This window comes from Rattus norvegicus, chromosome 6, assembly GCF_036323735.1.
Source record: "Rattus norvegicus strain BN/NHsdMcwi chromosome 6, GRCr8, whole genome shotgun sequence".
NCBI lineage: Eukaryota > Metazoa > Chordata > Mammalia > Rodentia > Muridae > Rattus > Rattus norvegicus.
This window is the reverse complement of record NC_086024.1, coordinates 127,875,461-127,892,587: the sequence shown is the minus strand read 5'-3', so window position 1 is coordinate 127,892,587 and position 17,127 is coordinate 127,875,461. Positions and strand designations below refer to the sequence as shown.

At 44.6% G+C, this 17,127-nt stretch overlaps 1 protein-coding gene across 26 annotated transcripts in view; it reads right to left on the bottom strand.

The window, feature by feature from the left end:
- Positions 1-17,127, bottom strand: part of Unc79 (unc-79 homolog, NALCN channel complex subunit) — a 250,710-nt gene that overhangs the window by 199,793 nt on the left and 33,790 nt on the right. For 11 of the 26 annotated variants that reach the window (XM_063261984.1, XM_039112372.2, XM_063261985.1 and 8 more), the window contains exons 1-2: positions 2,802-6,298; positions 1,981-2,101 (exon numbers count right to left, since the gene is read on the bottom strand). In XM_063261984.1, coding sequence (XP_063118054.1) covers positions 1,981-2,101; positions 2,802-2,904 — 224 coding nt within the window. In that variant the 5' untranslated portion in view covers positions 2,905-6,298. Of the gene's footprint in view, positions 1-1,980; positions 2,102-2,801; positions 6,299-17,127 lie in introns of those variants that run through there. The other 15 variants (XM_063261997.1, XM_063261998.1, XM_063261995.1 and 12 more) reach the window with 3 other exon arrangements.

The following is a 17,127-nucleotide window of genomic DNA, read 5'->3' as shown; positions in this document are numbered from 1 at the left end:
TGCAGCAACCTTGTGAGAGAACTGAGAGAGGTGGGAGCTGCTGGACCTTCCCGGTCACATCAGCTCAGCTCAGTTTAAGAAAAGTTCCAAAAAGATGGCAAATCTATACACTAAACCCTCCCTTTCTTCCCTTGACTTCATGGACAGTCAAAACCACGCCACGGACTTTGTAATAGACGTCGGTGTTCCCAAAGGCCGAATCAAGTCTTTATTAAGAGGCGCCCCTGCTGTGTGACAGTGACTAGAGAACAGCAGCCTGACATGGGCGTAATGGTGTGTGCTGTGAATTAGGATCGCCGATGACCTAATGACTCCGATCCTGCTACATATGTGACACTGAGCAACTTCCTGAAGCGCTTCTGTAACTTGGTTTCATTATCTGTGAAATGTGTGCAGCAGTACCTTTATCTAACTACAAGGGGTTAAAGGAACTGTCACACTTTAAGAGCTTAGAGCAGAACTTGATGCGAAGAAATATAGGTACCATAACATAACGTTGCTATGGTGACCACAGCCAGTGCCGCTGTCACCATTAGCAGCTGTTGAAATTGACTCTCCTTTAAAGTGGACCATGCTCAGTTACAGTAATAACCACTTGAGGAGACTACCCTAACACCAGTTTCATCATGCAGATGCTGTCACCTCGACCTCATCCTAATGGCCAAAGCAGAACCCTCATGACTGGCACACATAACTTAAAACGGTATCCTAAAATTTCTTAACTTATTGGCACAGCAGCAAAGCCATGAGTGCTTAGCACTGACGCCAAACAGAGATGTCAGAATTTCTTTACAAGTGGAATCTAATATGTTCCCTACCAGGAAAGCACCTCTAGTTTTGGGTTCCCCTGTAGGAAAGAGTTTCCCTGTGAGGTTTCCAGCCTCAAAAGCAAGAGGAAAATGTGTAGAAGACTGGAAAAGGACACCTGTGTTCACGCATTCATCTGATTACTACCGTGAAAACCTGGACAACTATTCGATGCCCTTTGAAATGGGGAAATGGCCTGCCCCAGGGTCGTAAACGAACTGTGAAGGCCTGAGAGACATCATGAACCTGATAAATAGAACCCCTTCACTCAAGAACAGGGACCGTAAAGACTCCAAAGATGAGAAGATACCCAACGAAGAGTGGCAGATGTTGATGCGGAAGACCGGCAACTGGCTGTGCACAGGATGTTTTTCTGCCTATGGTCAGCCTGTCTGAGGACCAAAAAGTGACAGACCACGGGAACCTCTCTCTGGCGGCACTACAGCCACTGCAAAGTGTGTCCTGATTTACAGAACTCCTACTGCGGTCTAAAAGCCAGAAATGGCAGCAAGTCCAGAAGCAGATTCACAGAGGAGCTGTGGCAATGAGACCAAGCGCCGGGGTGTAATGGTCAGTAGAATCTTCCGCATTCTTCAACCTTGTTTGTCAAAGATAGCTACGCTGGAAAGGGCTCGGCTTTGTTTGTCTGCATTAGTAGCAAGGGTGAAGGGGAATGGCCCTGGGTCTCTGTCGTGTAGTAAAAGCAGAGAGCTCCTGAGCTGTTAGTGCTCCCTTGTCCTCCTTGAACCTAATATCAGCTGTGATGTGGTTGGAAGGGACTGCTTACTGTGCCAGTCAGAGAACCAGGATGTACTAAATCACCATGAAACTCTTTTAAACTCAGTGTTTCTCATTCTCAAATTTAAAGACCCTAATCGCACCCCTTCACCTTGTATTGTTCGCGTCAAACACACCTTTTTCTTTTAAGCATGTGTAGGTCTCCTGAGAGAACAGGCAACTGAGGAGGCAGGCTACAGCCATGCCACCACGTTTCCAGGTAAGCTGGGATCTGATAAGCTAGACATGCCCGGAGGACTGGAGTCCAGACTCTTCTGTCAGAGCACTAGAAAACTAAGGCTTTTAAGACTTTCAGTTCACCGTGAAATTAGGTCCCAGTAAACTCAGCAGTACTACCTAGTAATTCTCTCAAAGTCAAGGGTATTTAAGGCTTACCTTAACAAGGTCTGGGAAAAGTACTTCAGGGTGTTTGCAATATCTGTTCCTGACGGCACGGGATAAATGTTGTGGAGAACTCGGTTATGATATTCCTGCAAGTACCGGATCTTGGAAGCAACTAGATAAAAGCAAAAAAGAAAAAAAAAGAAGAAGAAGAAAGAAGGACCTTCTTGTAATATGTATCAAACTCACAGTGAACTACAAACAAGAACTCAATCTATACTTTAAAAAAAACATAAATTTTCCTGTAATTCCATGATAGAAATGCTAATACAAAACACTTAATTTCTTATAACTGCATTCAACACTTCAACTTACTTTCAGTCCTGTGGACTGACATCCCTACACGAAGTGTCTATTCCTTTTCAATCACTAAGGATGATATTGTTCTAATTGCTTCCTAATCACCTCCAGATTAGCTTCCTATTAGCAAAATAATAATAAACATAAACTCTGTCACTAGAGCGTTAGAGTCAATATGAAGGGGGAAAAAACTCAACACTCTAAAACACCCAAGAGTTAGGTGCCCATTGTCCAATGGCATCAGTTAAAATCGGGGTTTTCTTTAACTCCGTGGTGATTGTGAAAGTGTGTTTAAGGAATGCTTAGCTGCAGGACTATGGTAAGAACATATTTGCTTGTTGCTTATCAAGGAAGAACACATGACTATGTGGTAATAAAGACACAAACAATGAAGATCACATTTTTCTTCCAACGGATTACATAAATTAGGAATCATCCTAACCGCTTTCTGAGATTGGCTTCCCTGTCCCGAGACAGGAGGGACCAAACATGTGTATTTACCCTCCTACACCTACCTGGAGTCACCAGCATTGTCCACATTCCTGACCTGACCTTTGACCTGGCTGTAGTGAATGGCCCAGCTCTAGTCATTCCTCTTTGCAAATCCCAAGGAGCCATGATGATCAACGTCTCTCTGGTCTCCTCTTCCACAGAGTTCTCAATAATGTCCGTTTGTCCTTTCAATCTTTAAGGCTACCCGGGGAGCCTTTTAGGCGGTATGGCTCACTGTCAGCGGTTAGCAGAAGACATATCAAGTCCCGGAGAAGCAAGGTTTTGCTGTTCCCAACAGCCAGTGGGAATAAGCTCCTGGATGCAACTAACTGAAACGCTGGCTTAAGCAACTTAAAGAAAGTCAAAATGCTTTCGACAGGTGTGCGGCGGAGAACCACAGAACAGTGAGTACCAGAGCGGGGAGAACCTTAGGGTCCTTTCCCCGTAACCATTTCATTTTAAAGGTGGGAAAAGGAGGCGCACAGGTAGGTAGCAATTAGCTCTCCTGACTTCTGCTCAGTGCTTTTCCCTCTAGGACAGTCCTGCGATTAAGCCAGCATGCACACAGTAAATATTCATTATGCAACATCAAAACAGTTGTCAGCAGCGGTTGGGCTAATCGCTGATCTGAAGTGTACAGATTCCACAGCTCACACTTGCCCTTTCTCCTTTCTGCTTCTCAGCATTTTCCCCAACAAAATAAGTTCACATTGCAGATAGATGGCCTCTATTGTCATCTCCAAAGACAGCGATAACTTTAATAGCCATTATTTCATTTAACCCATAGTATTTGGTTATAAACACATTTTCTAAGACAAACTACAAATACCAGAAAATACATCAATTACATAATCAACACAAATCCATTTTCTTCCAAATGTCTTTGACCTGTCATTCATCATAACTTTAATAATGACATTATAAGAAACACTCGTGTTAATGTATAGGTCTAAGCTCCCAATATTTGACACATATGCCAGCCCGGCTTATAATTTCTCTATCCGCTATCACAATGATATTTTATTACTGTGACTTTTCTCGAGGTTTAATACTCGTCAGATCTCTGCAGAGTTTCCGGGAATGTCATTAATCCTTCTACCACCTAAAAAGGAAGTCAATGATAGTTCGGGATGCGGACAATAAGCTGAAATGAGGAGAAAAGTCAAAGATCCCCCAGGTCAACGGGTTGCTCACAATTCGAGAGCTTTAAAACCGTCATTACACAGTGACTGCAAGCATTCGGATGTGTTTATGAGATGAATGGGTGACTTCCGTTAAGATGCAGTAACAGCTCCTTGCGATGAGTTTCCAAACATGCAGGGGAAAGCAGACGCTAGGGCCACTTCCTCCTTTAAGATGTTTGCGTAAGGGGTTGGGGATTTAGCTCAGCGGTAGAGCGCTTGCCTATCGAGCGCAAGGCCCTGGGTTCGGTCCCCAGCTCCAGAAAAAAAAAAAAAAGAAAAAAAAAAGAAAAAAAAAGAAAAAAAAGATGTTTGCGTAGTTTACGTCTTCACATAGAGCTATCCCTGTTAGTTCACCCGTTTATTTTTCTATATCGAATTGTGAGTGGTAAGAGACATCTTCCCTATGTTTCCATCCCAGTCTGAAGGCACTGCCTAGTGCTGAGTGGGTACACAACCGTCATTGGACTGAAGTGAACAATGAGTTAATACTTGAAAAACAGCTTTAGCACTCTCTCTCTCTCTCTCTCTCTCTCTCTCTCTCTCTCTCTCTCTCTGTGTGTGTGTGTGTGTGTGTGTGTCTGCATAACATACATATAAAGTAATATATATGCATCCCATATATACATATATATGTATATATGGATTCTTTATTCTTAGATTCCAGACACCTAGTAAATACTCAGGAAGTTACCCGTAAATGAAGGTGAAAGGAAAGAAAGAATAGGATAAAAAAATAAATTCACAACCATGAAAGACAGTTTACAGAACAAGTTGGGGAATATTCAAATTACTTCCTATAACTGGGAGGCCAACAAATTTTCAGCCCCCCATATATTTCTCTTCCACTACTTGAAAATAACAAGGGGGCTGGATCAGCAATCAAACGCCCTGGCTGCTCTTCCAGAGGCCCAGGTTTTGATTCCCAGCACCCACATGGCTGCTCACCACCATCTCTAACTCCAGGGCCAGGGACTCTGATGCCCTCTTCTGGCCTCCATGAGCACTAGGCACACACATGATGCACTTAGATACATTTAGGCAAAACACCCATGCACTTAGAAAACAAAGACGAACGTGGGAAAAGGAGGAAGAGGAAGACGAGGAAGGGAAAAGAGAACAGTCAGAATCATCTCTGACAAGTAGCAACCTGCAATTGTGCTCAAGACAGAACTAAGGCTCGTTTGCATCTCAACCTTGCGCAGAAGAGAGGGTGTTGTGACTGGCTCGTGAGCCCAGAAGGACCCAGTGCCTCATCAAAGCTCAGAAGTCTTGCTCTTAACCCCACACACGTACTGCACGGTGGCTGCAGACTCAGATCACGGGCAAACTAGACGCACCATCTCCAGACACAACTGATCTCAGGACCATGTACGTCCAGCAGTCTCCCGCTCTGTTCTGCTCTAGTTACACTTTCGGAACATTCTCCGTGGCCTGTCCCAGCCTTATACCATAAGAAGCCACCTGCCATACATCACATTCCCTCAAATTCATAACTGAAATCCTAACCTCAAAAGGTGAGTGTAGCTGGAGATAAGGCCTTTAAAAGAGGTGACCAAGTTCAAATGAAGCCATTACAGCGAAGCGCTCTTCGAATACCATCTTCCTTGTGTCCTTGTAAGAAGATTAGGACACAGGAGAGACATCAGGAATGGGGGAGGGGGAGGAAAGGCCGAGTGAGGACAGGTGAGAAAGTGACCATCTGTGAGGCAAGGGAAGAGGCCTCAGGAGAAAGCAAATCTGCCAACACCTTGATCGTGAACTGAAAGTCTTCAGAACTGTGAGAAAATAAATGTCTGCTGCTTTAGCAGATCCATCTGTGGTGCCTTGTGGCGGCTGGAGAAATTGACTACACCATCACAGAGGAAAGTCTCTAAGTGAAAGGAAGAAAGGTGTGAGCCCTGAATTAAGACTTCCTGCTCCTCTCTACCAAACCTCCGTTCCCTCCTCTGTGAGAAGGAGGGGGTGGGGTCCATGAATCAGTTCACGGTCACTTAGCACAACGCCCAGCACATACTCACTTGCAGTGCCGACTTGTATTTCATTCCCCCTGCTACCAACCACCAAGGTCACCGTGAGAGCCCACCATCTACCAACTGTCCCCCTACACCATTCATCTCTCCCTCTTTATTAAGTCACCCTCATTAACTAGAATCTCCTTTGTCAGAGGGAAAGGAACAAAACACCTTCCCCTCCCTGCAACTACTGGCTTCTGCCTTTGGAGCTTGAAATATTAAGAGTTGTAGATAATATGTCCTCTGAGTGTGTGTGTGTGTGTGTGTGTGTGTGTGTGTCTGTGTGTGTGTGTGTGTCTGTCTCTTTGTGTCTCTGCCTCTCTTCTCTGTCTCCCTTCTCTCTCCCCAACCCTCTCTCTTTCCCTCCCTTACACACACACACACACACACACACACACACACACACAGTCCTCTCACTCACCCCATCTGTCTCCCACCATCACCACTGCCCTGAATCTATTTTCCTGGCAACCCTCTCCCTCACAGCACCCAGAGTGTCACATCCAATGGCACTTCCCAGTCAACCATGGCATTACTAACCCTTTCAGCTCTCCCATACAGTCAGTCCACCAGTCCCACTTTTTTGAAACTCTCTTCCCTTGGCTTTCCTAGCGCCAGATCCCCCAGACTTCTACGTTTCAGAAACATCCCTCACAGAGTGCTTTTGCCACCTCAATGCTTCTGGAATTTTGAAATTTACCAGGGCTTCACCATCGACACTCATTTTCTCTCTCCCTGGGCAATCCCATCCATCCATGTGGCTACAGGTTCTATCCATGGACCAAGTATTCCGACATAGACATCTCTGTTGCAGGTGCCTATGCCACGTGAACAATAGACGTCTTATCACTTTTTCTACTAAGGAACCTCACAGGGATCTCAGAGTAAACGAATCCAATGCAAAATAATCCTCCCTATCCACCAACCCTCAATTAAAACCCTGCTACCATCAGTGTGATCTGCAAAGTTCACACAGAGGCTGAACAGCATCCTCATACTGTCTAACTCTAGTCTAATCCATCACCATATCCTACAAACACAAACCCCAAAAGATACCTCCAAAGTACATCCTTCCTCCTCGGTGGCTTGCCACCGCCCTCAGACAGACTCAGGACCCTTCCTGGCTAATCTTCCAGATTCTCTCTTGCTATGGCCCACTTCTTTCTCCTTGAGAAGCCTAAGAGGCCTTTTAGAGTCGTTTCACTTAATCGTCTGCGGCCCACTGCGCTGGGAGTAAAATCTGAACTTCTTGCCACCCACTTCCGGTCTGACCTCGCACCCTACAGCCACACCAGTTTCTCTTGCTCAGTTTCTCATACAAAGCTTTTTCTTTGTGCGAGGAAACTTTGTACATGCTCACGCTTTTCCCAGGTTCTTGTCCTTTCACAGTCTGAGTGTCTGATGTCCATTTGTACCACACAGGTGGCTTTACCGGCCGCTTGCTCACAGAGGCCTTTGCCAATGTTCCCATCCGAACCGATTCCCTGATCCACACTTCCGTTTTTCTCTATATAATACACAAGGTAGGGCGCTTTCCCCCAGTGGCTAACACAACTTGCAATTGTAGGTTTGTTCAGATGAGCGCTCACTACCTCTTCCAAATGGACTCACGCCAAAAAAACTGCATACGTGCTCACCACTGCAGAGCCCCAGGGCCTCATAAGGACTGCCTGTGCAGAGTTCCCGGTAAAGGGGGGAAATGGAGAGGTGGTCAGCTTTCAGTCATTAAACTGTTCGACTATAAATGACATTTTAGTGTGTTAGCCTTTATATATATTTTTTTTCAGAATTCACTTTCCCCATACATCAGAAGTAGATTTCTACATCATTGCAAATTGCTCTCTAACTTGTTTTTAAAAGTAAATGGTAATTTATTTCACCAATCATTTATTGATGTTTGTGAGACTTGGGGCGGCTCCACTATTCTGTGTAAGACAAGAAAGGAGTAGGAGCAATGGTTCAGTGACTACCAACCAACACTGCTCTTGCAAAGGTCGTAAGTTGGGGTCCCTGCACCCACAGCAGGCAGCTGGCCTCTGATTCCAGCGCCAGGGTAGCTGATGCCCTCTTCTGCCCTCTTCAGACATCTGCACACACGTGGCATATACATACACACATAGTTTTAAAATAAATCTCTAATGCTGCAAAAAAAAATGCCTCTGAATACCTTTGTATTTCCTTAGAATCAATTTTCGAGGTAGAACTACACACACATGAAATATTTTGCAATGATTTGGGGAGGTCAGACATGGTAGTATGTGCCTATAATTCCAGCACTTGAAAGAAACAAACAGCAGAATCAAGGGTTCATGGTCAGGGCGGGAGTGTTGGCTCGGCAGTTAAGAGCACTGGCTGCTCTCTCAGAAGACCTGGGTTCCATTCCCAGTACCCACATGGCAGCTCACAACTATCTATAACGCCAGTTCCAGCAGATCTGACACTGTCTTCGCCCACAACAGGCACACAAGCAAAACCCCCGGTACACACAAGACCATCCTACATAGCAAGTCTGTGGCCACCCTGGGCTACATGAGACACTGAATCAAAAAAAAATTAAAACAAAATCAAACTGCTTTAAAAGAACAAACTTTTAAAGCAGGGAACCTTTTAGGATACTTGATAAGATGTTCTTCAGAAAGACGTGAGCATCATTAATATTGATAATAACAGCACTGAGCACGAACAATGTTGTGTGTGTGTGTGTCTGTGTGTGTATGTGTGCACACCACTGAGTACTGTATGTGTGTATTGCAAAACTTTTGTGTTGTATCACTTTCCGTTTACAGTCACTAATCCACAGCACCACAGAAGTAAGTGGTCTGCCCTTAGCCACAGAGCTAGTGCACAGTAGAACTGGTCACTTAGCTGCCCCGGAACCATGATGTTTCCAGACCACCCTGTTCTCTAATTGTTTTAGAGACATTCAACAGATATGACATGAAATAACATTCCCCTAATCCTTGTTTTCAATATCCCATTAAGGAAGGCTGTAGCAAGCAGATGAGCTACTAGACCAAATTTCCGATCTATATTTTAGAAACGTACAACTCACTATATCTACCTCGCTAATCTACCCTTCCCTTGAAAACTCGAGTGATTTCCATCCTTCGGAATCCACCTTAAGACCGCATCACCAGCTCTTAAGACTCTTTCCCATCCTTCCTGAAGCTTTCTAACTGACTTGATGGTATCAGTTGCTCCTTTTCTAAGCGTGCAGAGTGCCACTCTAATGGAGTCACTTTGTTAGCCACATATGTCAGTGACCGTAAGCTGATGACTCCAGTTAGTTTCATGTCTGCAAATTCATTTCCCCAAACACCTCTAGGTCCTTGAAGACAGACCTGTCCTCACTTTTCACTGTAAATCCCTCCGAATCTGTACATGCAGGTGGTCAGCAGTAGCAGTGGCTTAAATGTCAACTACCCTGTATCCTGTACAGACTCCAAACTCTTTAAATATTCTGCTATTTTTTTACAAATTATTCCCATATATGACTGATTACATAAAGAATGCAGTATTCTTTTTAATGGTTAATTTTCTTCCCTTGTTCCAACAGAACTCAAAAAAGTCCTCTTGATACATATTTCAAACGTTGTCTAGGTTCTTTGTTACGTTTGAATACTCACTCTGTTTTGTTGACGAGCAACTCTTGGTCTAACAGGTTGAGTGTCTGGAGATTCATGATGCCCTACAGAGAGCTCTAGATGGACTATGGGTTCCCATCTACAGCCATGTATTACCACAAGCCAGTTAACATCTTGACTTGGGGGATCCTTGTTTCACGTTCTTTGGTTCTTACCAAACGAGAATTAAGATAGCATTTCAAGTACAATCTTTGCAAATCTTTGTTGTTGATGTTGTAAACCTGACAGTCTGCGTTCTAGTTCTACCTCAACTTCAATCAGTTTCTTCTTGTACTGTGTAAACGCACGAATGGATTTTGTATGGCCACCTTTTAAACTATCTTACTGCCAGATTAATATCTCATTAAGGAATAACAGACATGGGGCTGGCGGGATGGCTCAGTGGGTAAAGACACTTGCCATCCTTCCTTAAGACCTGTCTGAGCCCCAGACCCCATATCCAGCTGGGAAGAAAGAAAGGAACCAACTCCACAGGGTGGCCCACTGACTTCCAAATATGTATCATGGCACACACATGTGCACATACTCAAAAAGACAGACTAGATAAATAAGTAAACAGGATGTCTGCCTCAATTATCGCTGCATATCTGTCTTTATTTACTTGTTTAGTGTTAATAGAAATGGGGTTATTTAATAGTCATATTGGTTCTAACACGAAATCATCTCTCAAGATCTATTTTCTTCTCCCTCCTCACAATATCACCTGAATTAAATTCGCACAATCTCCTTCTGAGATAAATTGCTATAATAATCTGTCTGATTGCACCCTGAACCTTTTTTTCAGTATGACATCCACAGCAATCTCTCCAGAATTCAAATGTTTTTTTCATTTTCTGTTCATTGAAGTTCCATTAACATATGAAGCCCAGGAAGAATGGCTCCCTGCTCACCAGCCAAGCCTCCTCTCCTGCTCTCTCCCTGGGTGTCTCACCTCAACCGTTCTAACTTGCGAAAGCCCACGTGACGGTCTTTCTTAAACACCGTCCTGTTCAGAGATGCAATCTCTGCCTCTCTGCATGGAGGCTCCCAAAGAATTCCCTGAGTTTCAGGACTAGCCATGGTTCCTGTAAACAGCTAACCTTCCCGAGCGCATGTCCACTTCCCTGAAGTTATCTGAGTGTTCACGGCCCTGGGTTTCTCTCTGGCACATGACCACTGCCTGATGTTGCCGATAGCTCAATAGCTGTCTCCACACTGGACTACCAGAACCGTCCCTTTGAATGTCGTACACACGGCGTGTTTTCTAAGTGTCTGGTTCTGAACATGTATTTGCTGCATGAGCGAGTGAATGTAACATACAACTCAGTACAACAAAGCAGCTTAAAGTGTCCAGTCCTTTCATGAACTAGAGTTAAATCGTGGATGGAACTAAGGTTTTCTGCCCCCTCTTGCTGGTACTCATCGCAAGGACCCCTTGTATCACTTTCTTCTCAAAACCCCTAAATCCATCACTATTTGGGGGTATGGACATGATATGAATTAAATAATGGGGAGTGATCCCTCCCAAGAGACAGCCCATGTATGCGCTGATGGCCAGGTTCAGGAGCAGGGCTACTCCAGTCCCCTGAGCTGCACATCAATGTATCACATGCCTCACCCGCTGAACATGCATCCTGCAGATTACAGTTCTGTTTGTTCTGCTAGGCTCCAGTCTTGCTTTAACACTCCCCCACCCCCACCCCGTTTCCCAGCTATGCTCCAATCTCTTCCTTCTGCAACAGGAGCGCCGTGTTTACTCCGCGCCATTATATACTTGGAAGTGTGTGGTGTGTTTGGGTGTTTTATTTGCTTTGTTTTGCAGGGACTCACAGTTAAGAACTTGCTTTGAGCCTGGACTTTTAAACAGTTTGGAAGTGTGAAGATAATGTGGATTTCTGAAGTGGTCACTGGATGCATTTTGGTGACCAGGGCAGAATGCTATGGCTTGAATGCCCCTCCCCAGGCTTTGGTTTGGTTTGCTCGCTTGCTCGCTTGCTTGCGTTTGTTTGTGACGAAGTTTCACTGTGTAGCCTGGTTGTCCTAGAACCTACTATGCAGAGCAGACTGTCCACTTCAACAGGTACCACCTTGCCTAGCTACAGGCTCAGAATTTGAACACTTGCTCCCCATGCTACAGTAGCCCTTTGGAAGCAGAGCCTGGCTGGTGCTAATAAGACCTCAGAGGCAGGCCTTTGAAAGGGACACATGCCCCTGTCTCCTTTCCTCCACTCTCAACCTTCCAGTCTTAGATATAAGCACACTGGCTGCCAACAACCAAACCAGTCCCTTTCTATTTCCCGCCCTGGTGACCTAGGGCTTTTTTTATTTAAACCAGAAAGCTAAAATAAATCTCCCGCTCCCTTGAATCGCTTCTGTCAGCTATTCTATCATGGCGATGAGAAAAGCCAGTAGATACTGGGTCTTTGCTTGAATTCTGGCTCCCTAAGTACTAGCCGTGAGAACATGGACAAGGTAATGAACTTCATTATCTATACAATGAGGGCAATTTTTTTTTTTTTATCTCCTGGGGTTGTATATAGCAATTCTGTAGCACAATGACTGGCATACAATAAAACAATGTTACAATTCTAATTGGCTACTACAGCCCTTCCTCCTCCCTTCCTTTTCCTTCCCTAGGCTCATGTTCTGTCCTTTAAATAGAAGTTAATACAGGAATGTAGCTACTAATGAAAATATTCAAAAATTGAAATGTAGGGGGGAAACAAAGCAGCAAAGCATTGTCTGAGAACTCTGCTGGGTATGCAGGGTTCTGTGCAAATCTTTAATCAAAGAATGTCCCTCCCCCTTAAAGGAAGGTCACCCTCCCTGAAAAGCAAAACCTCACAAGAGATATGCGGAAGGGTAAAGGCAGAAGGAACAAAGAGACAGAGAGCCCAAGCAGTCCAAAGATGTCACCACACGCCACCTCATCAGTCTCTTCCAGACCCTCACGCACATATTCTTCTGTCCACTTAAGCCCCAGGTGGCCAACTTTCCCTGACACATTCAGCAGACAAGAAAGGTCAACAAAGAACATTCCTGTTCCTCCTCGAAGAACTCCACCCCACCACTAAACGCTGCATCTGTTAAATTCTCTACATTCTTCAAGACACTGCCACAAGCATTATTCATTTAGGTTTTGAGCATTTAAGATGTAAAATTAAGAAGACATTGGAAGTTTAGGGAGATTTAAATAATACACAGCAAAGCAAACACAAAAGAGAAGACCTGAGTGCACTTCTTTAACGGACATTGATTAACTAAAATCTTTGAGGTATTAACAAAACAACAATTACTGACGCACAACCCCAGCCCCTGCCCCGTCCTCTAGAAGGTCACAGAAAGGTGTAATGATAGTTCTCAGTTAGAGATGTGCACTGCATAATGCTAGTAAACATTAAAATAATGACTGTCTCACTCCCACATTTCCAGTGAGAAAACTGTAGCTGATGGGAGCTCAGTAGGTCACCCTGCGATGGCGAGAGACGTTCACCAAGAGAGCCGTTTTCTGTGACACCACCCAGGAAGAGAAGCTAAAACCAGCTATGGCCCACTGCACATTTTTAGCTCATTAAAAGTATGCAGCTGATTAGAGCCACTCAGTGAGCTTTCACATATGAATTTGCAAGCTGTAAATTAACCTCTTGTCATATTGGGGGGGGGGGGACATAAACACTGAAACATTCCACTTGCTGGAAATGAGACACTTGCAATTAAAGAGGAAAGAGCCACTTAAGGTTGATAAGTCAGTGCCTAGTGCTCTGTTGGTCAGGAGAGCTTGAACTGAGAGCTCGGCGAGTCAGATTTACCTCTAGGTATGGTGGAGAGAGTAATTTGGGAGATGTGGAGTAGAGGGCTGGTGATCGGGGAGTTGAAAGGAGCAGGCTCCCATCCCATCTAACACAACAAGAGTAGGTTGTGACATTTGGTTTGAAAGTTAACCGAGCAACTTCCACAGATCAAAATTTCAAACTGGAGGGATCTGAAGCCCCCGTCACTAAGCACATTCCAAAGCATCACTAGACTCTGGTCACTAACTGAGGGGACAAGATACCTGAATACCATACTTGAGGTTTCGTGGGAGAAAAGACAAGAGCTACTACTAATCTATCCACAATAGCAAAAATCCACAAATTCAGATTTATCGAACAGACACGACAAGATGCTATAATGTCTCTGCTAAATTGCACTTTGCTCCCTAATTTAAAAAAAAACTAGTAGAATTCATGTCAGAGAAAACAGAATACTGACTCTGTGACATTCTTTATGTTTTACAGCAAGGTTAAATACTCAAGAAAAATCTGAAGTGCCCACCACTGCCAGAGTTAGTCAGCTTGACACAAAAAGATAAATAAATTAAAAAAAATAGAGCCACCTGGGAAATAGTGAGCAAGTTTGTGAGAGATAATCTTGATTAAATTAATTGCTGGTGGGAACACCCAGGTCTTAGCTGTGGGTAGGACCATTCCTGAGGCAGGGGATCCTGGGGTCTATAAGTGGAGAAGGGGGCTGAGCAGACCAGCATTCATGCCTCTGCTTCCTGATGTGAACACAACATGACCAAATGCTTCACGCTTCTGCTGCCTTCACTTCCCCAGCATGGTGGACAGAAGAGAAATGAAGGCCACCCTTCCGTGTCATTCACTTTCAAAGGGCAACAGCATCACTGAAAATCAACTCTGCTCCCTAAGAAGATAAGATCTCCCCAAATTGTCTAAATAAGAAAATTGTCCGCAGCCACCATTGTCCTCAAACACCTGGCCATGCAGATAACCCACTGGGGATATGTGGGGATCCCACTTTCTTGCGGAAGCATGGTGTCTTCCATGACAAGGCCCAAGTTCAAGTGGAGAGTCACGGTCAGTCTGGAGTTTAAATTCAGATGTGCCGTGATTCGGAGCAGACAATACGACAGACATTCAGGAGTAATTCACACCATCCTGCAGGGAAATTCACGTGACCAAAATTGAACACCTATTAAATAGAAGAGCCCAGCTCCCTGGGGACTGTTCTTTTTTTTTTTTTTTTTTTTTTTTTTTTTTGGTTCTTTTTTTTTTTGGAGCTGGGGACCGAACCCAGGGCCTTGCGCTTCCTAGGCAAGCGCTCTACCACTGAGCTAAATCCCCAACCCCCCTGGGGACTGTTTTTAAGAAACATAACTACCATTCCTGTTGGATCCCCACGTACCAGGCAGTGTCTGGAGCACTTTGTCCATTTGACTCTTGTAAATTTCGAGACAATTCTATGAGGCACGCTGCCTTTATTTCCCTGTCATTTTTTTTTAACAGATAAGAAAACTGAGTAAATTGTTGTTGGTTTTAAAAATGTGTGAGGTCCACATATAATTTGTCCTTTCACTCAGGCAGCAAGCATCTATCAAGGCTCAACAGGACACAAGGCAACCCTCACCTTCAACCTCATGAGCAGATAGAAAAGAACAAGGCGTGAATAAAAACAAGACTATTTTTAAAGGTCTAGAAAGGAATGTCTAAGGGGCTAAAACAGAGAATGAAGACAAAGTCAAGGCATCTCTTTCGCACAAAGTGACTGTGACCGGCTCTTCTGAAGAGCTGATTCTTAAGTAAGTCTTAGAAGACGAGATGACACTAGTCCTGGGGTGGGGGGAGGGTGTTCTGAATTAAGACTGCAACCTGAAGATGTCATTTATCATGCTTACCGGAAGGTCACTTGCTTACAGTGTAAGGGTGTGTGTGTGTGTGTGTGTGTGTGTGTGTAAGGAGGAAGAAAGCAGGAAGCATAGAAGATCAGATTCTGGAGAGCTTGGAAGCCTATAGGTAGGAAGCAGGTGACTTGGCAAGCCAGAGGAAGTCGGATCCCAGGACAGCTGCAGCAAAGAGGAGGAAAAATGAAGGTGCGTCTCAGAATTCCCTAAGGCACACTGGCCACCCCACAGAGCTCAGCACCTAGAGATGAGGGAAAAGGACAGGAGGCAAAAGGAAGTCTTTAAAAATTATGGCGGAGAACTGTTAAGAGTAATCGGAAGGTTAAATCATCTTCTGTACTTAACGTCTCTGGGAGGACTCCTCTCCCAACCTGGCAGATCGGAAGCTAGAAAAACCATGCATCTGAGAACTCTAATGGAGACCACACACATCTGAGGATAGGGGTAACTGACACAAGCCAAGATGATCAGCCAGTTAAACGAACTACGAATGCAACCATGGTTCCCAGCATCTAACAGCCTCAACCTTCAGGCTAGAGGTTGGAGGTCTGCATTTGCTCCTTCCCCCTATAAATGTAACCTAAAAGCAGTGATATCAAGGGATCCCCTAGTTAACGGCCCCCCGGCATGCAACTTGAGCATCTTAATCCAACCCTGAATCTGAGTGCGCAGAGATGCACAGGCAGCTACATGAAGAAAAGACAGGGCAGAAGAAACAGAACATTACCTCGAATGGAAACCTAAGTAGAAAAAGAAACTCTGTGTGTGTGTGTGTGTGTGTGTGTGTGTGTGTGTGTGTGTGTGTGTGTGTGCATGTGTGTGTGTGTGCGTGTGTGTGTGTGCGTGTGTGTGTGTGCGTGTGTGTGTGCGTGTGTGTGTGCGTGTGTGTGTGCGTGTGTGTGTGTGCATGTGTGTGTGCGCGCGCATGTGTGTGTGTGTGTGCGCGCACGCACGCGCGCGCGCACGTGCTAGGGAGATATAAGTAACATGTAAAGTGCTTGCCACACAAGTATGAGGGCCGGAGTTCAGAACCTAAGTACCTACTCAAAGTCTGGATTGGTGTTGCAAGCCTGTAATCTTTAGAGTTGGGAGGCTGAGATAAGTAGATCTCTAGAGCTCACTGCCCAGACATTCTAGACAAAAAGTAACAAGCTCTAGGCTCCCTGAGATGCTGTCTTAAAGAACAAAGTAACAAGCTCTAGGCTCCCTGAGATGCTATCTTAAAGAGCAAAGTAACAAGCTCTAGGCTCCCTGAGATGCTGTCTTAAAGAACAAAGTAACAAGCTCTAGGCTCCCTGAGATGCTATCTTAAAGAACAAAGTAACAAGCTCTAGGCTCCCTGAGATGCTGTCTTAAAGAGCAAGATAGAGCGTGATAAAGGAACAATCTGAAAGTTGGTCCTTCACCTCTATACAGGCATGTGGAGGTGAATGCATCCCTGCACACAAACCCACACGCAACACACACACACACACACACACACACACTAACTAGTTGATTAGTTAGTTAAAAACTGTTATAAGGGACGGAAGAGATGACTCAGAGATTAAGAGCACTGGCTGTTCTTCCAGAGGACCCGAGTTCAATCCCCAGCACCCACATGGTGTTTCCCAATTGTCTGTAACTCGAGTGCTAGGTGTAACACCTTCTTCTGGCCCCTGTGGACACCAGACATGCATGTCGTGCATGCAAGCAAAACACTCTTACACATAAGATAAACAAAATATTTTTAAAAACCGTTAAAAATATCACCAAGGGCAGCACTGGTTATAAATAAACATTGCTGAGCTTTCCAAAAATAACACACAGAAAATGACAAGAAAACAGAGCTATTGAACACTGAAACA